General features: G+C 39.6%; 1 protein-coding gene across 5 annotated transcripts; it reads right to left on the reverse strand.

Annotated features, from left to right (window-relative positions):
- Positions 1 to 282: 282 nt before the first annotated feature.
- Positions 283 to 22,992, reverse strand: TMEM196 (transmembrane protein 196). Of its 5 annotated transcripts, none has more exons than XM_030550724.1 (5): positions 22,143 to 22,992; positions 6,372 to 6,428; positions 4,240 to 4,494; positions 2,259 to 2,332; positions 802 to 885 (listed from the first exon to the last, which is right to left on the reverse strand). In XM_030550724.1, the coding sequence occupies exons 1-5, from the start codon at positions 22,287 to 22,289 to the stop codon at positions 879 to 881; spliced, it is 540 nt and encodes a 179-aa protein (XP_030406584.1). In that variant the 5' UTR covers positions 22,290 to 22,992; the 3' UTR covers positions 802 to 878. The 5 variants fall into 5 exon arrangements, with proteins under 5 accessions (XP_030406585.1, XP_030406583.1, XP_030406584.1 ...); XM_030550722.1 differs by having other exon boundaries at positions 22,131 to 22,992; XM_030550721.1 differs by having other exon boundaries at positions 22,125 to 22,992.
- Between the last annotated feature and the right edge of the window lie 4,250 nt (positions 22,993 to 27,242).

Raw genomic sequence — 27,242 nt, forward strand, 5'->3', positions numbered from 1 at the left:
GAGATGTACCATTGCTTCAATAGCCTCCAGGGGCAATTATAAGCATGCAGAATTGCCAAGATGCAGTTCTGCCTCTGCCATTCCACCATTTCACCCTCACCATCTTCCAGTTTGCTCCACCCTCTATTAAAGACGTTCTAATATTTTGTGCAAATATGCAAATACAATGATCCAGTTTCACAGATCTTTCTAATGAGCAAAAATGAATTATTTTCAGTTTTAGATTTCATTTTATTTGTCATCTATTATGTACAAATTACGAAATATACTTCATTCACAAACTGGAAATATTTACAATTTCTTTACAACAAGGCATTGTTGAGGTTTTGATTTATGGAATTCTTAAAGCATTCTGTCTTTCAAAACAAAGACATCAGTGTTGTTTTCAGCGCTCTCATCTTTCACTCATTTGGACTCTGCATGTGTAATGCAAGCTTTTAACAAGTATAATTTGCACAGACTCCACTGTATGATCTACTGGTTAAACCCTCTCCATTTAAACGGGACTTTTTAAAAAAGTCTTCATGAGAAAAAGAGTCTGAAAAGTCTATTTCAAGTGCTATAATAATTCTGGAAAGTTATTCAGACAAAAAGAAAAAAGGAATAGAGGTGGAGTGAATAAATACGATATATCCACAGAATCCTTGGGAGAGAAATTTTAGATATATTTCTAAAGGGAAATGCAACTGTGCTGTTCTGCAGTTGTGAAATTCTAGCAATAAAAGCCAAGACTGTTTCCATTTCATCTCAGTCTCTTGGTGTCTGCTTGTTTGTCCTGAAGAAAATCGTAAAAATATTTTTTCCTTGAACTTTTTAAATCTTTTCGTACACTCTTCCATTATAAATCAGCTGTGGTCCTCCATTGCTCATATTGTCTGTCATTTCCTGTAACAAGAATAAAAAAGGACAGATTAAAATTAAAATTATTTTATTGATCTTGAAAAAGTATTTAACTAGTGGTCTAGTAAATATTTAACAAGCCCTGAATGCCAACATTCAGAGAACCTTTATCTTTAAAAAAAAATCACATTATAAAAGAAAAATCACTTTTGTTTTTCATGTGAGTTGAGTTCTTACGAATGTTGCTAGAGTGACTGCCCTAGAGATGGGCATTCTTTATCGACAGAACAGATACATATTACAGATGGCAGCAGTGCAAGCTTCCTCACACTGTCCTGCCAATGTGCTTCCACTCAGACCCAGAGGGCAATCTAACCAGGAATGAAATGGTAAGTCTCCATGTCCATTGAGACCTTGGCCTCTCTGCTGAGATGTCCAAAAGGGTACCAGTTAATGCGAGCTCTGGATGTGGTTATTGTGATGTAGATACTGGTCTGTTGAGGTCACCAAAGCCATTCCACATAAGCCATCAATCAACCTCTAGATCAGTGATACTCAGACTGAGGCACCAGAGCTGCAAGTGGCTCCTTAATGTGTCCTTTGCAGTACATGCTATTAAAACACAGTGTGAATTTATTATTAACCAATTTAAGTTATTATCTAATCAGGATGCTTTTACTAGGTTATTAACCAATTGTAGTTGATAACATAATAAATGGGCAGTTGTTTTGCTGTGAGAATAATATAAACTAAATATTTCCTCGTCAAACTGTTCAAATATGCATATATAGTACTATAGTAAATGAAATAATGAATTCACACTATTGTGGTTCTTTTGAATAATGCTGATCACTAATTTGGCTTCTGAACCACTGAGGCATGAGTATCACTGCTCTAGATAATAATAATGTTCTGTCAGCTGGGTTACGCGTAAGCTAGTGACCACGAACTGAAAGTCTCTGTTTCCCATTTCTATCACTTTAATTTATTGCCAGCATTTGCTATTTTAGTGTACTTATAATTTCAGAATGAAATATTCACAATCATTATTTTCCTGACATTTCTATTCTAACCAATAAAACTGTAGTTAAGTTTAAAAGCGGTGTTGGATTTAAGACATGAAGAAGCATATAAATTAGAAGTGGTGTGAACTGACGGTGGGTACATCAAAACAAAATTGTTAGGATGTCTACAGCTAGAGTGAATATTTTAAATACTTGACTTACTTCCAAATCACAGCACTCCACCATGTAGAATTATTTCACTGACTGTTAGTTCCTTTCCTGAATGCAGTATGTCTGCGAGTGGCATCACAGCATCAGCCAAGATTGATTAGCTGAAACTATGCCTTCCTCTTAGAGGTGGGACTTTCTGAAGTGACATGACACAACATGGTAGCTGCCTAGAGTTCAGCATACCTTTGAGGTAACTCTGGTGTCGGGGGAATCACCGGGCAGCTGGGCAGGTCGATTATTTCAATACCCCTCAATCTCTAATATAAATATAACAATTATACAATAAATATAGCACAAACATATGCACATATGGTACATGTCTATATTACTGTATCAGTATAAAATATACAAAATATTATTGTATATAAAACACTTTAAACTTGTTTGATTAGGGCCTAATTTATTATTAATTTTTAAATTGCCTTCCATTGTTTTAAAAGACATGCCCTGGGCTTAATGTACTTTGAAATATTTGTCCTTTCAGGCATGGTCTTTCTCTACTGCTCTCCCTGTTCTTATCTTGCATAAGGCCTCCTCTCTGTCCTCTTCTCACTGTTGATGCAAGAGCCTTCTCCTTTGCAGCTCCTACCACCTAGAACAGTTTTCCTGTATCTACCTTGTTGACTTTGTCTTGTTTCAAATTTCGTCTGGAAATGTATCTTTTCTCCCTCTTTAATTTATTCTCTATATGTTATTTTAATGTAGCACCTACACTATTTAACTCTGTAAAGATTTTGTGAAAGAGTGCGTATGAAAGATACTGTATGAATCAAATTATGTTGTATTATCATATAAGAAAGTACTGCAGTAGAGATTATCATTATTATTATTGGGACATTTAGAAGGTGCATTTGACTGTGTTACATACAGAATTTAAAAGAAATAATGAAGTTTAGTCATATTAAAGCAATATATAATTGTGCCAAATTTTTTAAAATGTAGCAATACTTCCTTAACATTTTTATACGAGTCCCAGCTATAGTTCTGCATGGAATCTAATCTTAGTTAAGAAAGTAGTGATAAGTGATCAGACTGCAAAGTAGTCACTTTCCCTTATTATATTTGTTACTGTTACATCACATTTTATCTAAGAATCTCTCAAAGCTTTACATATATGAATTAATGTACCTTTGTGGGAGGTGATATATATAATACAGGCAGGTGAACAGGCACAGAGCAGATTTGTGCAGGGTCGCCCGGTGAGCCAGTTGTAAAGGCATGCATAGAACCGATGTTCCTGACTTCTGATCCTTGGCTCTATAAACACCATACCTCTTGAATGAAAGGAATAGGACTTCCTGCCCTTATAGAAGCCCCAGGATCAAAATGAATATTTCACTCCCAGGGCAAGAATCATATCCTTACACCAAGTAGATGGCTTTAAGAACCTATATTCCTTTTGTCTAACCTTAAATTTAAAGCACATAAATCCCTGTTTAGGCACCTAATTAAAAAAAAACCATCCTTTTAACCAGTGGAAGCTGTAAGTGCTCAGTATCTCTGAAAATGGGATTACTTTTATTTAAGTGTCTAAATATGGATTTAGGTCTTAACTTTAGTAATTCAGGTTTGAAAACTGTGGCCTTTGTGGTTACATGGCCTGCTTTTTAAACTGAATATGAAGGGAGAGGAACGAATTGATTAAATCCTGGAAACATGAAATGATGTAGGTGCAGAAAGCATTCTGTACTTTTCCCCCAGTACAATACATGATAATTCATATAACTAAGATTTTCAATTATTTATGAGGTGCTATCTTTAGAAGCTAGCCTTTAAAAGCTATACAATGGAACTATGTTGAAAATGGATGTATGTCACTGAAATGGATGTACTGCAAAGGATGCACCACCTAAAAATAATTACATATACTGCAACAGAATAAAGCTTATACAGAATGGGAACATTTTATTTCCCAGAAGCTCTTCTTTATCTGTAGTTTAAAATTGAGTTCACTTACTGCCAATTATTACATATGTTAGAGAGACAAGGTGGGTGAGGTAGTACCTTTTATTGGACCAACTTCATAAAAGAAATTACCTCACCCATTTTGTCTCTCTATTATCCTGAGACCAACATAGCTACAACACTATATAACTGCATATGTTAACACATACAATTGCTTTGTAGGAAAAGCAGACCAAATAAGGAAAAGCACCCAACTCACTTTCTCTGCCATTTCGTGGGAATGATGCAGTGAATGCTCCCTTTCGGAGAACATTCTCCTTTGTTCATAGCTGGCTAGCCGGCAAGTGAGCCAGGAAGAAAGTGTGCAACCTCCAATTCCAATGCATGCAAGAGACATGGAAGTAAGATGCAAAGAATAAAGCGTGGAGGACTTCTTTGTCAGAGCACGAAGGAACTGAAAATTTAATATTCCTCCAATTAGTCCGCAGATGCAACAGGCTGAAAAAAGGATCATCTGTTAGGAGAGAGAAGAGAGGCAATGTCATAGTGCCATTATTTAGAGATTACCATCGCAGACAAGTTCACTCAGATTGAAAGTTAACCTGACTATAATAATAATACTTAGCACTTCTATAGCACATGGAATTTAAAACACTTTACAAACATTAATTACTAACTCTCATAACTATTGTGTCTAGGAAGTAAGTATTAGCCATATTTTAGAGATGAGGCACAGCAAGATAATATGACTTCCTCAAGGTGATGGCAGATCAATGGAAGAACTGGACTAGGATTCAGGCCTCCTGATTTCCTTCCAGTTCTATATTCAAAACTCTAAACTAAACTTCAAAGGGCTGATTTTGATCTTAGTTACAGCTGTAAAGTATAGTGAGATCAGAATCAGACTCCATATCTGTGCCATTTATGTCCTCCACTTGAGTGCAGTGCTTTAGTGGTATTGTTACTGAATCTCTCCTACTTGTCTGTGCCCCCAACCCACCCCTCCTGTTCTAATCTCTTCAGGTCAATTTTTGCAGTTTGGTCCTGGCCTCCTTGTTTTCTCCTCCTGCAGCTTTTGTGCAATCTGCAAATTTAATCATGGTTGAATTTAAACAAGTGAAAAAAGTGACAAAGAAAAACCTGAAGCAGCTATACAGGGTGCAGCGAGATGATACTTTTTAAGGTTAGCTAGTCAGAAAGATCTTCTAGGGGTACCAGAAATATCTAAACTGGGCTACAAGTAGCAGGAAGTATCACTCCTTGAAGACAAAGATATTTTACCACAATCATGAAAGCAACTTTGTGGAGTACCTGGGACTGCTCCATGGACCACCAGTACCCAGTGGACCACTGCTGCATGCCAACAGGATGATAATTTTAACAAGAACATAGTTCTCAAACTATTGTTCATGGTCCACCACTAAGGGATTATTTCTTGTGGTCTATGAGACCAACAGAACTGATGAAAGAACCGGGGGCTATAAAGATCAGGCATGGTTGGGATGCTCCACAAAATGAAGTAGTCCTTAGAATTTAAAAAAAAAAAGTGACAGTCACTCTTATAGAAAATTGAATAGTTCACTGACTCTCAAAAGTAACCTTAGAGAGAGTGATTCTTCTTTCACTTATGCTAGATTTACATGAGCATAGCTCCATGGACATCCATGGAGTTAGTCCCAATTCACTCTTGTGTACATAAGAGAAAAGTCAGGCCTATAGAAAACTAAAGCCAGTTTTAATACTGAAATAAACTTAAACAATAAAAAAGCTTTAACACTGGGCTTTATAATAGGATCATATTTTTAACAGATAAAAATATTTCTGTAGTTGCTTTTGTAGCAATTATACCATCTGTCTGCAGTCAGAAAGATGATTATACTTCAGATTCTTATATGAAACAGAAAACATCTGTAATTATTTTAGAACTGGTTTATTCATGACTCAGTTTGAAATTTAAAACAATGAACATCTAAAATTTCTGGGATCAATTTGGGACAGCAGCCCTGGGGCCCAAGCCTGTACACACATATTACTTTGCAGGACTGGCATCCTGGTCAGAAAGGCCCCAATCCAACTTCCACTGAAATAATTTGGAATCATTCAACTGATCTTAATGGGACTTGGATCAGGCTCTTAATCGAGACAAGGATAACTACAGGGGCTACATTTTTAAACATGAGTTGTATAGACGATTTTAAAATGTCCTCCCTTTGCCGTGCTAACCAAAGGGATGAATGTTTTCCTTTGACAGCCTGTGTTTACTTTTCATTGAATTTTGTTTATCAGCAACATTTTGGAAATGAAGGATGATGATTCCATGGTGAAGAGTTCAAGTTACAGCTGTTTACATTTCAAGTACTTATGCATAATGCATGCAGTGCAAAAACTTACGACAAGTCCAGATTTTTTTTTGGCACACAATATTCCACATATGCCACAAAGCAGAAACTGCAAGGAAAAAAAATATCAGTTATTTCATAGTCTAAGGTCTTGAGCACTAGATTAAACTTTGCTCTGTTATTGAAGTGGGGACCACAACAGAAAATTATACAGTTGTTACCATAGTCAGTGTTTTTATTACAAACTTTATGTTTCAGGAAGTTATAACTCAGCCGTAAATACATTTATCCAGGAAGAAACCAGGATGAGATGTCAATCTGGGTGATTGCTCATAAAAATAGCAAAAATCAAATGTCTGTTTTTGAACTATGAGGATAAACAAAATATGAAAAACAAATGTTACCAGTGTAAGATGCTTCTTTTACCTTTGTATTGCTCAGAAATTAAATTTGGCAAATCAGTGATCAGCAATATGGAGCAGATATTCTGATACTTCCAAAAACATATAAAGTATTTATCCCTTCATCCTGAAAATTGAACCACTCAGGGAGCCCATGTGGGGTATCACTGAAGTCAGTGGGCCTCAGCACAGGAGCAGAGGTTCACCTGTGTGAATTAGATTGCAAAAGCTGGGCCTAACATTTGATATAGCTGAAATGAATATGCAGTGACAGGTGTTTATAGCCTGTTTTAGTATGCATATTTCAGACATGTAGCTGTCTGACACACCATAGGAAGGAGCTTTTTCTTTTTTCCTTTATGCAAATTTAGGGCTTATAAGTGAGCTGAACTGGCAATGCTGGTGACTTGGGTTGGGCAAACAAAGTTCCGTGAATACAATTTGTTCCTATTTTTGAATGAATCCACTTGAGCTCTGTCTGTGCCCCTTTTGCTTTCTGTGAATGGCTTCTCCTGCTCCTTTACAAATGCATGTTAACTCAGGCTTGCCCAGGTAACCAGTTGGAGTATGGTTCCATAGGGAGCTAAATTGACCAGGGCCACGGGGTAAGGAGGGATAAGTAGTCATGTAGGGAGTGGGCCTTCTTCAAGTTCCTAACATCATTAGGAGATTTGTTTGGCTTTCCACACACCCATGGGATAAGAGGGCTATTCTCTCTTCTCTGTGCTCACTGAGACTAACCCTACCACATCACAGAAAGCCTGGGAGGAAATTACGTAGGCTCAAAGCAATAGACTTTTACACCCAGCTTTTGCACTTCAGTGAGGTTTTCCATGGAAGACCTTAATTTGGCCCTTCACTGGGATGAAAACCTCACAAGACAGACCTGGCCCCTACACAGTCAGTAAAAATAATGTTAATATTTAGGGTAGGTATAAACTATATCATATATGTCTTATTCCCTCACAGAAGTTTGGCATATTAAATATTTCAGTTGATGAGTGGTTGCAATACGCAGTTGGAGCAAAAAGAAAAAAGGTCTTTATTAGGTGTTTGCACATAGATGAGCACAAAACATCAAGATCCTTAATTTTTGCAGTGACTCAGTTGCATACAGTAGTAATAGCTAGATTTTGTTTGTTATTCACTAGTATACATAGCACAGGATATATAGATTTCATGCCAGTCCATATATGCTGGCATGAAGGGGAAATTTGGAGTGGATCAAGTAGCAGGCCATTGGATCTATGTTTACATGAATGCAATGGCTGGAGGGACTGCAGAAGTTACTACACTCCGTAGGCTGAGGTACCAATTGCTGGGATATTGAGATGATTCACTACGGCCCTCCAGGCCTGTCTCCCTCTCGAGTTGGGGTACAATTTAGACTTCTAGCTCTTGAGCAGGATACATGCATAAAGCTCTTTTACTCAGTCGTTACATGGGATTCTAGAATTTCACTCAAAATTCTGTCATTATAGATTAATTTCAGTTTATGGCATACTGTATTTCATATTTTCACTTCACTAGGGTTGTTGATTAATTGCAGTTAACTCACGTGATTAACTAAAAAAAATTAATAATGATAACTATTAATCATGATTAATCACACTGTTAAACAACAGAATACTAATTGCAATTTATTAAATATGTTTGGATATTTTTCTACATTTTCAGATATATTGATTTCAATTACCACACAGAATACAAAGTGTACAGTGCTCACTATATAATATTATTTTATTACAAATACTTGCACTGCAAAAATGCTAAACAAATGAAATAGTATTTCATACAAGTACCGTAGTGCAATCTCCTTATCATGAAAATATAACTTACTAATGTAGACTTTTTTTTGTTATGTAATTGCACTCAAAAAATAAAACAATGTAAAACTTTAGATCCTACAAGTCCACTTGGTCCTACTTCTTGTTCAACCAATTGTTAAGACAAACAAGTTTGTTTAAATTTGCAGGAGATAATGCTGCCCACTTCTTAATTACAATGTCACCTGAAAGTGAGAACAGGCATTTGCATGGCCGGCATTGCAAGGTGTTTATGTGCCAGCTATGCTAAACATTCATATGCTCCCCCATGCTTTGGCCACCATTTCAGAGGACATGCTTTCCATGCTGATGACACTCGTTAAAAAAAAGCATTAATTAAATTTGTGACTGAAATTCTTGGGGAAGAATGGTAATTCTCCTGCTCTGTTTTACCCGCATTCTGCCATATATTTCATATTATAGCAGTCTCAGATGATGACCCAGCACATGTTGCTCATTTTAAGAACACTTTCACAGCAGATTTGACAAAACACAAAGAAGGTACTGATGTGAGATTTTTAAAGATAGCTACAGCATTCGACCTATGGTTTAAGAATCTGAAGTGCCTTCCAAAATCTGAGAGGGATGAGGTGTGGAGCATGCTTTCAGAAGTCTTAAAAAAGCAACGCTCTGATGCAGAAACTATAGAACTGAACCATCAAAAGAGAAAATCAACCTTCTGCTTGTGGCATCTGACTCAGATGATGAAAATGAACATGTGTCGGTCCACACTGCTTTGGACCATTATCGAGCAGAACCCATCTTTGGCATGGATGCATGTCCTCTGCAAGAGTGGCTGAAGCATAAAGGGACATGTGAATCTTTAGCATATCTGGCATGTAAATATCTTGCAATGCCGACTACAACAGTGCCATGCAAACACCTACTGTCACTTTCAAGTGACATTATAAACAAGAAGCAAGCAGCATTATCTCCTGTAAATGTAAACAAACTTGTTTGCCTGAGGAATTGGCCGAACAAGAAGTAGGACTGATTGGACTTGTAAGCTTTAAAGTTTTACATTGTTTTATTTTTTAATGCAGGGTTTTTTTTATTTACATAATTCTACACTTTTAAGTTGCACTTTCATCATAAAGAGGTTGAACTACATTATTTGTATTAGGTGAATTGAAAAAGACTTTTTTATTTTTACAGTGCAAATATTTGTAATAAAAATAATAATATAAAGTGACCACCGTACACTTTGTGTTCTGTGTGGTAATTGAAATCAAGATATTTGAAAATGTAGAAAACATCTAAAATATTTAAATAAATGGTATTTTATTATTCTTTAACAGTGCAATTAATCGTACTTAATTTTTTTAATCATGTGATTAATCGCAATGAATTTTTGTAATTGCTTGACAGCTCTAGTTTTCACATATGGTGTTTTGTGATTCTCAGCATCCAGACAGAAAATATAAACAATTTGTTGTTCAAAATATTGTAATAAATCTCATTCATCTAGACTTGATGACTAAATAATGTAAGCAGACTAAATAATGTTGTTTCCTTCTAATTGTGACTCAACAGGAGTAAAAGGAAAATAATGCATAGAAAAAAGAACATTTATGGGTTATAGCAAGCTTATAAAAAGGATCTGGAAAATATAATCAATGTTATTTTCAACATGTAACTAGCATATTTTAACTATGTAAAAAGCAAAACTCCATGTATTTTCAAAGCAGTGTATTTTACAGTATAGGTCAGATTGGATGGACTTTTCAAAAATTTTGCAACATTGACTTGAAAGGGAGCAGATTTAAGCCAATACTTATGCACTTTTGAAAATCCCACCCATCATGACTCAACTATTACAATTCCCTCTACTTCAGGTTACAATCAAAAGTCATTCTGTTGCTTTCAGCTAATGCAAAATGTAGCAACATCTCTGCTCCTGGAACATGTAACATCAGCCTTACATTCTGCCAAGAGAGTATCAGAAGAATTACAGATTCACTTTGCTCATGTGGACTGGAATCCACTAATCGGAAAGATCTGCTATTGATTTATTGTCCTTCCAAGACAAATCAAGCTATTTCTCAAACCACCATGTGATGGTACCCTCATCTCATTTTGAACCAATAGGTTAATGTACATTTTCAGTAACAGTCCAATGACTAAGGAATGACCCACCACTGCAAGTCTATCTTAGCCCTTGTGTTGTTCTCTAAAAAGATATTAAGTAGTGCTAAGATGCCTAGGCACTAGTTTCTATTACCATATCAAGGAGTTTTATCAACATGAATGGAGTAAAGAGTATTTTGTGATTAAGGCACTGGGTCAGGACACAGGAGCTGTTGGTTCCATTCCTGGCACTGCCACAGACTTCCAGTGTGACCTTTGGCAGGTCACACCACGTCTACTGACTATACCACAAACATGCTGTGAGGCTGCATTTGCTAAGGTTCACGAAGCATATTTTGATGCTGGGATGAAAAACACTTGCTGAGTGTACAGTATTATTATTATTATTGTATTTTTGGATTGTTGTCCGTCATGCTCAGTACATTTCAGAGAAAGGGATTGTCCAGTAAATAGAATGATTATTTACGAAAGTCAATTACACCCAGGATGAATTTGGTCCAGTGTTTCAGGCAACTTAAAATCCCATGAAAATGTATGACTAAGTCCATCCATTTTTGTCTGATGGTGGCACATCCTGACCCAGTGAAACTGGTGCAAATCTGCTGCACAATGGGAGTAGAGGGATTTAGGGACCTTACTCTAGCCTGTAGAACTCAGTTGACTCATCCAGCTCAAAAAAGTCCAGAAAGCTTTGGAGAGAATGGGAAGTCATGGGAGATTATGTGGTTGACTCTGTCCAGTGCTGTTTTATTGGCAAACCAGGCACACACATTTGACCAGTGCTCCACCCTGGAATTATGGTGTTTTCCCAAACATTTTCTGTTGTTTTTTGAGGACTCAATATTACTGACGTTAGTGTAATGTACATGGGAGACATGGGGCCATGTATACTGAAAGCAGGGCTTGTGTGCAGTTCACATTGGAAATAAATCTAATGGGTTTCTTTTGATTTGTCATTTGAGTTTTGAACTCTTAGGTTTCACAATACTGCCAGCTGAAATGCAACATGAGCCATGTTTTCTGTCTTGCCACACTGTATATGTCCATTGCTGGCCTCTAAGACTTCATCTTCACTAAGTTATTTAATCTTGCTTAAACTGAATGTTTAACTAGTGAGCTACTGGGAGCAGGGTTTCCCATAACTAGTTGACTGATGCTGAGCATGATTCATTCTTGTTTACACTGACCAGCAAGGTCAGCATCTTGTCACTTCATTCACTCCATTGTTAAAAGTCCTGGTTAGATATAATTACATTTCCTAGAGGTGATAATAAGCCATAAGGGGACTGATGCAGCCATGCAGCACTTTCCGTTCAACTACTTCAGACCATTTTACCTTGCTGTCCTCTCTGATTCACTACAAAGGATTCAAAACATGTCTTTGCCCCACAAGGGAACGGGAGTTAGCCTGAGGATTGTGTCGTCACCACTCACCCCTCTGTACTGGTACTGATTGAGCCCTGTAGAGCATAGACTGCAACTTGCAGAGAATGAACTGCCCCCTGCAGTGGAAGCACAGTAAGATCATTGACTAGAGCTGTACAACAATACATACCCACGCAGAGAGAATTTATCCTCCCGGAGGCAAAGGCAATATCAGACAATTGGACTCAAGTTTCTAAAGTTGAAATATGCATAGAGGGGCATTGGTGCAATGATAGTATAGACCTCTATCTGCCTACCTCCTTTTTTAATCTAAAGTGTTTTATATATGGCCTTTCCCCATAATACCTAAGCTCCTTACAAAAATGAAATGACTCCGTGCTCAGATGTATACATCTCAAGCTAAGGAAAAGTATAAAATCTGTCATGGGGATAAGTGAAAGGAACCAGCCTGGAAATATCTACCTGAGTAGCCAGGCATTGAGGGAGGGATCTTCCATCAGCACCAGTGGCAGATTTAACAGTCAGCAAGGTCAGCAAATGCTTACTGAGTGCCACCTGGTCCGGGGCCCCCTGTCTCTTTCTCCCATGTGCCAGTGGCAGAGGAACAAAAATGTGGGTCCCACACCAGGTTTTTATTGTGGGCCCAAACATGCCATCACATGTCCCACATTCAAACAAACTCTAACTTCTCCCATCCCCCACCACTCGTCCCTGCCTCTGCATCCCTACTCTGTTCCCCCATTGTCCCGTCTGCCACGTCCATGCTGTGCCATCTGCTCTCTCTGGCCTGGATCCTGCACCAGTGCTACTACCAGTAGAACAATCGCCACTGCTCCCACTAAAGCCACAACTACTCCCAAGGGAGCCAAAACTGTGAACCACCACTGCTGCTGCCACCAGAACTAGAGTTAGAGCCTCTAGGAAGTGCAGCATGCTGGTTCCTGCTGACCGCATTTAAATTTGCCCAGGCAAAGGGAGACAAGGAGGGGCCTGCAACCAAAATGGAAGCTCTGCCATTGGCAGTCCCAATCAGAATACACGGCAGAGCCACCATTTTGGAGGCCCCCTCCCTGGGCAAATTCAGATGTGGGCAGTGGGGGGCCAGAGCACTGCTGTGCCTAGAGGTTCCAACAGGCTGGAAACAATGGCAGCAGCCTGGGCAGGTTATATGTTGTGCAGCTGAGCAGCCGTTAGCCTGCAGGGACCCTCCAAGTGCATGAGCCCCTGAGCAGCTGCACCAGCTATTCTTCTGCCATTGCCATCTGCCCTTGATTCTGGGGCCCCATTCTCACAAGAAACTGAGTCAATCACCCTGGATGCCTCACAGCTGATGTAATTGCCTGGGTTGCATGTGTCTAACACTGCCCTGGCCAGCAGCCCCCAATTTTGTAGGGGTCCCAGGGGACTCGCACCCACCTACAATACCTTTGCAAAATCCCATAGCATTTGAGCATGCTGGTAATAGTAGATGTTTCTTACCCCATCCTTCAGGGCTCACAGCCACTGGCTATGCTCCAGCATGGAAGGGGCTGCTTTTGGGAATGTAGTTTGCTTCCATAGCCTCCTCTTGCTGAGGGACCGAGAAGTATGTAACTGCCTGCTCTAGCCTCTCCCCAGCCCCACAGCACTCTCCCCAGCCAGCCCACTCTGGTTCTGCATATCTGTGCTAGATTCTGCACAGAAAAGCCAACATTTTGTAGGATTACCCCACAACTGAAAGATAAAGTAAGCAGCACAAAAATATGTTTTATTTAGGCCCATACTTCTAACTTAGTTATTCTCATAGACTCTAGGAATGGAAGGGACCTCAAGAGGTCATCGAGTCCAGTCCCCTGCCCTCACGGCAGGACCAAATACTGTCTAGATCATCCCTAATAGACATTTATCTAACCTACTCTTAAATATCTCCAGAGATGGAGATTCCACAACTTCCCTAGGCAATCTATTCCAGTGTTTAACTACCCTGACAGTTAGGAACTTTTTTCCTAATGTCCAACCTAAATCTCCCTTGCTGCAGTTTAAGCCCATTGCTTCTTGTTCTATCATTGTACTGGAAGGTATCTGAAAATGAAAATTATAAATACAAATACAAGTCCGGTTTTAGAAAACACAAAGAAAAAAAGAGATTTTGTTATTATATACTGCCTCCAAAGAGTTTAAGCAGCAGAAACTATCGCTTTGTAAACTTCCTGATCAGCTCCAGCAGTCTGAAGTAGAAAGTCATGTGCAAAGCCAGAAAACTGAACTCACTAACATGAAATAAAGAAAATCCTGATATTTAATTGAAGAAAAGAGAGAAAGAAGCTGAAATTCCAAATGGGTGCACTGACCAGAGAAAGTGTCTGAAATCACTAGGCATTTCTGTTTTGAGTGACATTGCAATGCAAGGGTAAACATTCAGAGTGTGGGTCATGAAGAGAGAGAGAGAGAGAGAGAGAGAGAGAGAATCCAACAGGGAGGCAGACCAAACTGAAAAAAGGTCAGTCATAAGAAAACAGGAGATTACAAACAAACAAACAACCCCTGTCCCAACCCAAACCTATAGAAAAGAAAAGACATTCTCAGAAGATCCCAGCAAAGCATATTGAACACGATGGGTAGATTTTCAAAGGCACATTTGGTAGTTAGGCATTTAATTCCCATTACCTTTCAGTCAGACTTAGGTGCCTAAATACCATTTGTGTCCTTAAAAATCTTCCCCTATCAGAAAAATAAAAAAAAAGAAATAAATTATTATGATAATTCAAATTTCAACACAGTAGTAAATAAACACCCTGCTTGCCTGGGGCCTAAACGCCTAGATCTAAAATTCATCGAAGTCAATAGAAATATTCTCATTGACTTCAACAGGGTTTGGATCATGCCTTAATGCAGAATGACAGAATAAATTTCACTTTATACCATGATTATTATTGTTTCACATCAGATGTTTCATTCAGAGTATGTAAGTGTTCTTGTGTAATTTTTTCTTTCCTTTAAAAAAAAAAAAACAGAATCAGAAGATTATTTCTAGCTTATCAACTAAGGCCTCAGATCAGCAAAGAATTTAAGCATGTGTTTAAGTCCATCCCTATTCAGCAATGTTCTTAAACATGTGCCAAATTTTAGATAGATGCTGAAGTTCCACTGGAGTATATGGTGTATGTAATTTCCTGCAGACTAGGAGAATGGTCTACTGGAAATTCTTGCTGCAGGGTTTGAATGTAAAAGAAAACCTGGTATATCTTCAGGGGCAGATTCTCAGCTGGTGTAAACTGTCATTGCTCCATCAAAGCCAATGGCTTCATAAACAATTTACTCCAGCTGAGCATCTGCCCTTCAGAATTCTCTGTTCAGTTTAAGGACTCGATCCTGCGTCCATTGAGCTCAGTGGAAGTGTTGTCATTCTTTTCAACAGGAGCAGGCCAAAAACATGGTTAGTCTGATGAAAATGTTGCTTTTCAATAAGTCTAGGAACACTGGGGAAGTTCCAGAAGACTGGAAGAAAGCTAATGTACAAATATTAAAAAGGGTAAATAGGCTGACTTGCATAATTATAGGCTTGTCAGTCTGTCATCAATCCCAGGCAAGAAGCTAGAATGGCTGATGCTGGATTCTCTTAAAAAAGAATTAAAGGAGGGTTTATTAATCCATGTCAGTCAATATGGGATTATGGAAAACTAGATCTTGTCAAACTAACTTGATATCTTTTTCTGATGAGATTAAAAATTTGGTTGATGAAGGTAATAACATTGATGTCATATACTTAGACTTCTGTAAAGCATTTAACTTGATTCCACAGAACATTTTGATTAAAAAATTTCAATGATATAAAATTAACATGGCACATATTACATGGATTAAAAACTGGCTAACTGATAGGTCTCAAAATGTAGTTGTGAACTGGGAATCATCATCAAGTAGGTGTATTTTTAGTGGGGTACTGCAGGGACCAGTTCTTGACCCTAAGCTATTTATCATTTTTATCAATGAAATGGAAGAAAACATAAAGTTATCATTGATAAAGTTTGCAGATGACACTAAAATTGGAAGTGTCATAAATAATAAGGTGATCAAATCACTGATACAGATTGATCTGGATCTCTTGGTAAGCTGGGCACAAGGAAACAATATGCATTTTTATATGGCTAAATGTAAATGTACACATATAGGAACAAAGTATGTAGGCAATACTTACAGGATGGGGGACTCTGTCCTGGAAATCATTGACTGTGAAGAAGATTTGGGGGCTTTGGTGAATAATTAGCTGAACATGAGCTCCTACTGTGATGCTATGGCCAACAGGGCTAGTGTGATAAATGGGACTCTCGAGGAATAGAGAGGTTATTTTATCTCTGTGTTTTGCACTGGTACAACTGCTGCTGGAATAATGTGTGCACTTTTGTGTCCACAATTGAAGAAGGATGTTGAGCGCTCTGAAGAAGGATTGGAAAGGGGTCAGAGAAGAGCCATAAGAATGAGAAAACATGCTCTGTAGTGACAGACTTAAGGAATTCGATCTACTTCACTTAACAGAGTGAAAGTTAAAGAGTGACTTGATCACAGTTTATAAATACCTACATAGGGAACAAATATTTAATAATGGGCTCTTCAAACTAGCAGACAAATGTACAACAAGGTCCAATGGCTGGAGGATGGCTAGACAAATTCAGAATGAAGGGCTGAAGGATAAGCAAATTCAGACCGGAAACAAAATATACATTTTTAACAATGAGCATAATTAACCACTGAACAATGTACCTAGGGTTGTGGTAGATCCTCCATCACAGGCAATTTTTAAATCAAAATTGGATTTTTTTAAAAATATGCTCTAGGAATTATATTGGGGAAGTTCTATGGCCTTTGTTTACAGCAGGTTAGATCAGATGATCACAGTTGTGGCCTTGGAAACTATGAATCTATGAAAATGTAATGCATATGCTTAAATAAAGTAGCAGCACATCTCCATTTGCCCACATTAAAAACACTGTGAACTGTTTGAGTGTTCATTTGAAATAACCCTTTAGTTTGACTATTCTTTTCCAGAATAAATTAGGCAAGTAGTCAGCACTGACAACTAAAATTGGCAAACTTTCTTTTTTTTTTAAATTACAGACCACCAACATTGTTTTAGCAGTCCAAACTTATCCCTTACTCTGTGATATTTCCATACTGACTAAACAGCTTTTTGAAAACGTAGGAAAATAAAAAAGTCCCTGGAGCAAATTCTTATAGCCAATTATAATGGTTCACACTGGAGGTTCCTGTTGAAAAGGAAGACTTAGGTGTGCAATAATCACAAACATGGAAAGATTACTTATGTCTCTATAGAGCTACTGACTGACACTCTGAGAATACATAACACTTACAGATCTTTGACATTTGTCTTCATGAGTGAGGAAAACTATAATTCTTGAGTGTTGTAGCCATAAGGGCATCATTAGGTGTCTTCACATGAGTGAAGATAAATGGCATATTTGACAGAAGACTTGTGTGTGTGTGTGTGTGTGTGTGTGTGTGTGTGTGTGTGTGTGTGTGTGTGTGGCGGGGGGTGGTGGGATGCAGGGGCTGGGACTGAGTCTCATTTACAATAAAGCTCTTTACACCATCTCAATGTGAATGAGAATCAGGCCCATATATACTTGTGAATTATAGTTATAAATATATTTTTATATACACACACAACTTAACATTTCTTCTTGGATTATAGTATATTTGACAACTTTTTAACATTTGGTTGTATTATGTCAGAATATTTTCTGAAAGAATATTGTGGGTTTTGTTTATTTGTTTGTTTTTGTTTGTTTATTCTTTTTTGATGCAACAGCCATTGCATGCATGCTACTAGGTTGTTACATTTGTGTGAGAGTAGTTTCAGCATGCTCATGCTATTGGTTGATTTGTTTCTATGGTAAATCAGACAAGTGAATTTTAAGTGGTGGAATTCAGAAACACAGCATGATTCTACTCATTGGAGAAAATAACTATAGCAGGTGGAATAAATTGTGATAAGACATGAAAAACAAATAGGGAAAAAAATCCAGAAATCAATAGCATGTCAACCTGTAGTAGAGGATTTGATAACCTTGCAGCCACCATATATTTATAAAGAGCAGATACATTATATATTGTATGTGTAGTAAATAATTAGATAAACATCTATTAATTAGATAGATTGAATGATCAGTCATAGATAGAGCTGTTTTATTTGGATCTTTTTCTCTACAATTTTCTTTATCTTAATACAGTCTCGCATGATATTCTTATTGATAAACTAGCCCAATTTAGATGGGGCTACTATAAGGGTGGGTGTATAACTGGTCGGCTAAACATACTCAGAGAGTAGTTATTAATGGTTCCCAATCCTGCTGGAAAGGTATAACAAGTGGGGTTCTGCAGGGGTCTGTTTCGGGACCAGCTCTGTTCAATATCTTCATCAACGACTTAGATATTGGCATAGAAAGTACGCTTATTAAGTTTGCAAGATGATACCAAACTGGGAGGGATTGCAACTGCTTTAGAGGACAGGGTCCTAATTCAAAATGACCTGGACAATTGGAGAAATGGTCTGAGGTAAACAGGATGAAGTTTAACAAAGACAAAATGCAAAGTGCTCCACTTAGAAAGGAAAAATCAGTTTCACACCTACAGAATGGGAAGAGACTGTCTAGGAAGGAGTATGGCAGAAAGGGATCTAGGGGTTATAGTGGACCACAAGCTAAGTATGAGTGAACAGTGTGACGCTGGTGCAAAACAAGCAAACTTGATTCTGGGATGCATTAACAGGTGTGTTGTGAGCAAGACACGAGAAGTCATTCTTACGCTCTACTCTGTGCTGGTTAGGCCTCAACTGGAGTATTGTGTCCAGTTCTGGGCACTGCATTTCAGAAAGATGTGGAGAAATTGGAGAGGGTCCACCAGAAGAGCAACAAGAATGATTAAAGTTCTTGAGAACATGACCTATGAAGGAAGGCTGAAAGAACTGGGTTTGTTTAGTTTGGAAAAGAGAAGACTGAGAGGGGACATGATAGCAGTTTTCAGGTATCTAAAAGGGTGTCATCAGGAGGAGGCAGAAAACTTGTTCACCTTAGCCTCTAAGGATAGAACAAGAAGCAATGGGCTTAAACTGCAGCAAGGGAGGTTTAGGTTGGACATTAGGAAAAAGTTCCTAACTGTCAGGGTGGTTAAACGCTGGAATAAACTGCCTAGGGAGGTTGTGGAATCTCCATCTCTGGAAATATTTAAGAGTAGGTTAGATAAATGTCTATCAGGGATGGTCTAGACAGTATTTGGTCCTGCCATGAGGGCAGGGGACTGGACTCAATGACCTCTCAAGGTCCCTTCCAGTCCTAGAATCTATGAATCTATGAATAGAGGTCACTTTCATAAACCATGAGATCAGGGCAATTATGTGGGTGGAATTATAAATTTATAATATGTTTTCCCATGTATTTTAAATACCAGTAGATGAGTACCCTAATTCAGACTCATTCACATCTTTCTTTTACTTCATTGCCAGAAATTCAGGACCTTTGGGCTCGATGCTGTACAGTGCAGAGCACACTGGTCCCATTTGAGCAAAGCACTTAAACACATGCTTAGCTGTAAGTATGTGACTAGTCCTATTGACCTCAGTGGGGCTACTTGACATGCTTTAAGTTAGGCACATGCTTAAGTACCTTGCTATTGGGGTCATAAACAGCTGTTACTAAGACTAATATGCTTCAGACTCAACATTATTACATTCTATAATTGAAATGATGTCACTTCAATAATAATACATTTTAATCTTGATTGCTGCTGCATGCAGTTGCATGCATGTATATGTGTACATTATGCATGTGTGAATATGATGTTTCCTGTAGTAATGTTACCTGAAAAGTTCATGAAAGACCTTTGATCCAGCTCTGACCCCACTTACATAGGCGTCACTCAGCGGAGGCCCAGTTTCTCATGTAAGCTGACCAAGATGAGTGTTACTATGGAAACCTTAATTCTGGTGTTTGTGGATTTTAAATCTCACACACCATGATAGACAGATACAGATATTGTTTGAGATTTAAAATCCACAAACACTAGAGTTAAGGTTTCCATAGTAACCGCATCTTCACTGGGCCTTGGCTGAGTTACATCTATGTAAGTGAGGACAGAACTGGGTCAAAGGTCTTTCATTACACTGTCAGGTAACATGACTGCTGGATACATGACATTATTCAGTTTATATCCAACGGTTTACTCTGTGGAGGTTCAAAGTAATAGTTCTCCTTCTCCCTTTTACCTTCCCCACAAAGGGAAAATCTTGATTCCAGAGCACTGAATCAGAACACAGTTATTTTGTGTGACATACAGAGAGCCTGGTCCAGCCAAGATACGCTCAGTAGGAGACCCAAGGGGAGGATAGGTGGCCCTACACCACTTTTGGAGCACCACAGTCCTGAAGCTGGCAAGAAGGCAGATCAGCCTCCAGGGCTAAGCCCCCAGTAGCTCCTCTAGTTTGCGTCTAGTTAAGAATGGCTGCAAATAGATGTTCTACCTGTCAAGGATCTCCAGAGAGGAGTGGCACTCTGGCCACTCCCATTTCATCTGCCACACTGCTAGCATTTCCTCTATGCCTAGCTACATCCCCTAGGTTTGGGAATCCTCAGCAGACTGGATAAGCCATCTTTACAGACCCTTTGGAATGAGGGCTTTAAAGGGGTGCAGTTGAGGGGGAGGAGCCAGCCCAGATTTCTACTTTTACATTCCAATTAAAGCAATATAAATACAATCCTTTAGCCACTAAAGAAAGCAGAATAGTTTGCTGAAAGGCATATTATAAAGGAGCAAAACTAGTCTATTTAAAAGAAGACTGTTTATAGGCATATACATTGTTGTGAAATGATTTTCAATTGTAATTTTTTATTACTTGAGGATGAAATCCTGGCCCCATATAAACTGATGTCACAACTCCCATTGACTTCCCCCTCTGTCTTCAAATTTCTCCTTAATTGCAGCTCTTTGAGCAACCCTTGCCACTGTCTCTCTTTTTATTTTTTTAAATAAGAAATCCCCCTTTAGCAGCACTGTTGTTGGTAACTCCCTACCTGCTATTGGGTGTGTTGTATTGTCTTGTGATTGTATCCTGTCTGGAGCAGGACTTGTGGCTCACTACATTTGTACAGTATCAGGAATATTTACAGCACTATGTGCCTACATTTATTTATAATTATTAGTAACAAGGATAATATTACATTAATCCTTTTGTAGAAGAGACCTGGTAAAGATTACCTGAAGCTTCATCAGTGGTGAGTAATCGAGAGTTTTCTGTTTCTTATGAAGTAAAAAGTAAACAATCCCTTTAGCAATATAGTTGTTTAATCATAATCAAATAGCCCTTTAGAGTTTAAACATGATCCCTTATGTTTACCCTGGCTAGTCCTTGTTTGCAAGTTTTGGCTTCATCAGTTATCACACTATTTTTGGAGGTGGGCACTTACTAGACAAAAGGCTCAAACTGAAACTATATCAAACATGTTCTGAGAGGTAGAACTTACAATAAAAAGGCTGCCTGGGGGGTTGGAGGAACACAGCTGGATGTTAATTGTGCTCACCCAGATTTTTTTATTTTTCTGTCTAAATTTTTCCTAGAAGCTCAGATTGTCCCTGATCCTAAGAAACTGTTGTAAGGCTCCAAGAACTCTTTCCTATTTTATTTTTATTTTTATTTTGCTTCCCAGCAGCTCTGGAACGCAAAGGCCATTATTCTAAAGGGGCCCTTAGCTCTTCCTGACCATTGACAGGGCCAGATGGGGCCTTTTGGCTTTACAAGCAAAACTCCCCCCCGGTTTCAGATTTGTAAGCTATGGCCCAACCTTCTGATCACTGGAATCACACAAGGGTCCACGGAGTTCGGGGGGAGGGCGGGTTCAGAGAAAGTTCAGTAATTTGCATACAAAAAAGAAGAAAACAAAGGGGGGCACCCCTCTGAAAGTGCAAATCCTACCCATGTGCACGACCAGTGCATAGAGCGAGGCTTCCAGCCCGGCATGCATAGGGTAGGGGAAGGGGGGTGTTGCATGAGGAGGCTTGTTCACACAAACGGATCATCACCACAGAGTTAAAGAGAGAGTGAAATGGCTAACGTACACACACCCCGCTCCATACCGGAGAAGAGTCTCCCAGCTGAGGCTTATGCTCCGCAAGGACCAGGCTGAAACTGACCGCCCCCACGGCCACGCTGGAGACCCCCAGCCCTATCTCCAGCACGGAGAGCACCAAGAGGCTCCCAATGGTGTGGCTGCTGGTGCACATCCTCGCTGGGTCATCGTTCCTTCCAGCTCAGCCCGGAAAACAAACCATCCGCCTTCTCTCCAGCGCCTCCCCCCCCTCGGGTTCCCGCAAACTTTTCTTCCTCCTCCTTAGCGGCGAAGCGTCAGATCTGCAGCTGGGAGGCCGAGCATGCCCAAGGCAAAGGCGCCTCTCCTCCGCCACCGGGCAGGAGACCCCCAGCCCCAGGCAGCCTCGCACACAGGAAGCCTCCCGTTGGCCGAGGGCTGGAGCCCGGCGAGTCGCCGCCCGCCGCAGCTGCGGCCAGCTGGGCTAATCCTCGGGCGCGCCTGGCAAGGGGGTTTGCTCGGAGCTCTCCAAGGTACCGCCGCCTCTTCCGATCCCACCCCAGTGGTCACGCTCCGATGTCTCCAGCAGCCTCCGCTCGGCTCGCCCGGGGAAGGAGTCGGGCTTCCGACAAGCCCGGTCAAGGCTTCCTCGCTTTTCCCTGGCCTGGAGCGGTATTCCGGTGTCTCTCCCGCGCTCTCCCAGAGGCTCGGGAACGCAGATTAAATTCAGCACCACGCTCCACTCGCAGGCTGTGTCTCCTCCAGAAAAGTCGACCTTGTCTGATCGCCTCCTTCACTCTCATTGAAATGACCTCACTGGGGTGGGTTCTTTTTGGGGAGGGAAGTGGGGAAAATCCACCCTGGCTATATTTATTTATGAATCTGGGACCAATATCCAGGCGAGCCTCTATAGCAGCTCCGCCCCAGGATCCAAAGACAAGGCAACACCCCCCCCCCCCAAGGCACCTCCTACATCCGTACCCCTACGCCCCAGCTGCCAAGGGAGCAGGAAAGTGACGGTGTTGGCAGCAGAGTCCCTTGATGCAAAACTTTGGGGGAAGGCAAAAGCTGGATTCTGCTGAATCCCTCCCCCCACCATACTGTCACAATATAGAACAAGTGTAAATCTTCCAGTTGCACCAATCAAATCCACCAGACCTCAGAGCAAGAACACTGCAAAAACTCAGATCCAGCACCAGGATTCTGGCATTTTGGACCCTACTTCTCTAGTGCTAATGCCCAAATGGAGCATTAGGATAGATGCTCCTGTTATACCAGTGCAATCCAAGTCTCAGTGTAACCCAGAGCAAACGAACTACAACTACTCAGAGCTGAATGTTGCTAGATCTGTCTAGTTTTTGGTACCAATCATTTTGCTGCTTAAATAAAGAGCCTGTTCACCTACTCCTATTGCACCTAAAAATCCAGACCCTGGTGTGCCTCAGTGCAACAATGCTGCAAAAAATCAGACCTGACATCTAGACCCTGGAAATTGTATCAACAGATATTATGTGTTGTGTTTACAATTCCACACAAAAATGTGGACCCCAATATATCTTGGTACAAGATAGTTGAAGATACTCTTAATCTGTAAGAGTATTTTGCTGGATCCAGTTAACTGTTGGCTGCATACTCTTCAGTTTTACTGTCTAAAGTTGGTTCATATGTAGCTTCTCCTAGCCAGCAGAATTATCCAGGTCCCAACACTGGAATGCCAAGATGCATTGAGTTCCAGGTTTTTGATGCAGTAGGAGAGCCTAGACTTGTTCCCTATTTTAATGATACAATTTGGAGACAAGAGTCCAAAAATTGGTAGGATCCAGGTAGAGCCTGCTTTTTTCAGACCCTAAAACTTTCTTCTGAAAAGAGACATAATGCTATGGCCATGAGATGAGGTGGGATGTCCACTGTGAAAAAAGTATCTTACCTATCTATCTATCTAATATACATGGAAGAAGATCATATACAGCATCTATGTGGCCACTTTGTAGATCACACATATATCCAAAGTAGCTCCATTGACATGGGTAGAATTACTCCAGATTTGCACTGTGATCAGATTCAGATTTTATACCTAGATGCAATCTAAATAGGACATATGAGAAAGAGAGAGCAAAGAAAAGACTATGTAGCTATAGGATTGATAAGATGTTATCATTTCATCACTTAGAACAGCACCTGCTGAAAATCTTTTCACAACTTGCCCCAATGCACAATAGCAGATAGGCTAATATTTTGTGTCACTTTCCTAAAGGAAAGCTACATTGCAGGCAAAAGCAAAATTGTCCCCTCGCTGCTTCTCATGTTTTCTGTTTTAAAATAAAACTTGACATCTGTTATGATAAAAATCAAAGCACAGTATAAAAGCTCCTAAACTCTATACTTTTGTGGGAGCATAGTGCAAGTACAGATTTTAAAGCACCTACATGGATGTAGGAAGATATTTCTGCTATGCTGGTACCTTTCTTATGTCAAATTATTATACATTTTACAGTGTTGCTAAAGTGCAGTGATTTTCCTCATCAGAATATATATATTTTTCAGACCTGGTGGTGATAAGATGAGAATTGGATAATGAGGTATTTAATTAACCTGTTTAATACGTGCAGCCAGATACAGTGTGTGTCATGTCAGGACAGTGCTTGTGTGACATAAATAATGTTTCTGGTGAACAGCTTGCTTTATATAACATTTCCACATAGGTCATAATAAGCTGTCAGAAAGAGAGGGGGAAAGAGGCCTTGTAAGAAGTGATCCTAGTTAGAGATTGCTTGATATGACTGCTGTTAGGGACAAGGATATATACTGGAGCTCAGTGGCATAACAGGAGGTGTCTTTGGTGCATGCTCTCTCATATGCAGAGAAGCACAGAATGGGGCAAGACCTCAAATACTGCCCGTGGAGTTGAGTGAGCGATCACTGTTTTCTAACCCTTTAAAAATAAGAAAGGAAGGAAATATATTCCAATCATTATCTTTTTCAATAAAGATAGTCTTAGCTTCTGTAACTGCTTTTGCTTATTGTACAGCAGTGCTGTGTCATCATTTAGCCTCTGATCCTTGAGATTAACTTTACATTATTCCTCCCGCAGAAACGTAAGCACATGTATAGGTTATGCAGCATCAGGGGGCATTCATGCTTGGATGTATCTAACTGTTTACTGTTTGATATTTCTATGTTTATTGTGGTTTTCCTATATGTATTTTCCATAGCAGAATAATACAATAATATGCCAATACAATTTTTAATTGTAACTCGAAAATTGGCACACATGGCTTTCCCAGGACCCGAAGCACAACCTCAGATTACGATTAGCTACCAAGTGATAGTCTTCCAAGTGATAGTCTTGAACTAATTTTATTTACCAATAAAATAATCAAGACATGGTGTTTTCTGTTCAGAAAACATCAATCTTATATAATTGTTCTTCTTGGAAGAATTCAAAGCTTATTTTCAAAAAGTAATTTGACCATTATACCAGGAAGTGATGAGACCTCATCTGGAATACTGTGTGCAATTCAGGTCTCCCATGTTTAAGAAAGATGATTCAACTGGAGCTGGTGCAGAGAACCTCGCTTACATAAGGAGATGTAAGGAGCTTGGATTGTTAGCCTAAGAAAATGAAGGCTCAGGAGAGATATGATTGCTCTCTAAATACATCAGAAAGATAAATACCAAGGAGGGAGAGTCATTATTTAAGTTCAGAGCCAATGTTAGCCATCAATAAGTTTAGGCTTAAATTAGGCAAAGTTTCTAAGGAGTGACAGGTCTGGAACAGCCTTTCAAGGGGAGTAATGTGGGGAAAAACCTAACTTCTTTTAAGGCTGAGCTTGATAATTTTATGGAGGGGATGGTATAAAATGATGGTATGGTAGATGAGGTTGCCTAGAATGGCATATGGCCCACCAGTGACAGCTATTAGCAAGTATCATCCAGTGGCTGAAGATGGGACACTATGGGGAGGGTTCTAAGTTTACCACTGAGATTCCTTTCCCAGGTGTCTTTTCCCTGAGTAGTGGGTCTTTCCCCACATGCTTAAGGTTTAACCATTCACTATATTTGAGGTCAGGAAGGAATTTTCACCCAGGTGAGGTCGGCAGAGATTCCTGAGGGATTTCGTCTTCTCTGCAGTGAGGGGCATGGGTCACTTGTTGGTTTGAGCTAGAGTAAATGCAGATTCTCTGTAACTTGAAGGCTTAAATCAAGTTTTGATGACTTCAGTAACTCAGACAGAAGTTATGGATCTGCCATATGAGTGTGTGGGTGAGGTTCTGTGGCCTGCAATGTGCAGGAGGTCAAACTAGATGATCATGATGGTGCGTCTGACCTTAAAGTCTAGACTCCATGAGATTCCCTAATAACACAATTGTGTCTTCTTTTTGTTGTTGTTACACTGAGGAAAAAGAAGTTTGTGGGCCATATTTTCACTCGGGCTTCTTTAGGTCAGAGTAATGGATTCTAGAGTGCATGAAATGTAATTTAGTCCCATTCTAATTCCACGTTACCTGACAGAGTACTATAAAGGGCCCTAGATGTAAATGAGAATCAGGCCTGTAATATTTAGGCCATTGATTCTAGTCCAGTCCAGGTAAGTAGTGAGTCAAAATGTAAATATATAGCGATCTCATGGTTGCTTAGTGACAACTGAGAAATGAGTTATCATCATTCCTAAAGGACAGGAATTCTCATTGCAAACATCTCTGCCACAAATGGGTAGGGTGTCAAAGTAGAGGGCTCAAGAGAAGAGATGGAAAAACAAGTGGGCCTGGAAACTGAACTACTCTCTCACTCTTAAAGGTGTTTCCTCGTGGTCAGGGTTAGGGCACATTGGCCTGGGCTAGCATGAGGTAGCTGACACTGTTGCAGCCACTACTGAACTTATTCTATTGCTAAATGGAAAAAATGACCCTCAAGGGCTGTCAATGAACCTGACATCTTTCATGAGCACTAAATTGACTGGCTTTTAGTTTGCTGACTTCACCACGTTTCACTAGTTTGCCCCTGAAACATTTTGACCAAGTTTTGCCTAGGCAAAAACAATCTAAAGAAACACCCCAATGGCAGCCTCTAAGTTCATAGGGTGATATGATGCCATTAGTTGTTAAGGAGAGATCTCCACTGATATCATCCCCAGAACAGCCAAAATTGT

The sequence above is a fragment of the Gopherus evgoodei genome, chromosome 2, assembly GCF_007399415.2.
Source record: "Gopherus evgoodei ecotype Sinaloan lineage chromosome 2, rGopEvg1_v1.p, whole genome shotgun sequence".
In the NCBI taxonomy this organism is placed as follows: Eukaryota; Metazoa; Chordata; order Testudines; family Testudinidae; genus Gopherus; species Gopherus evgoodei.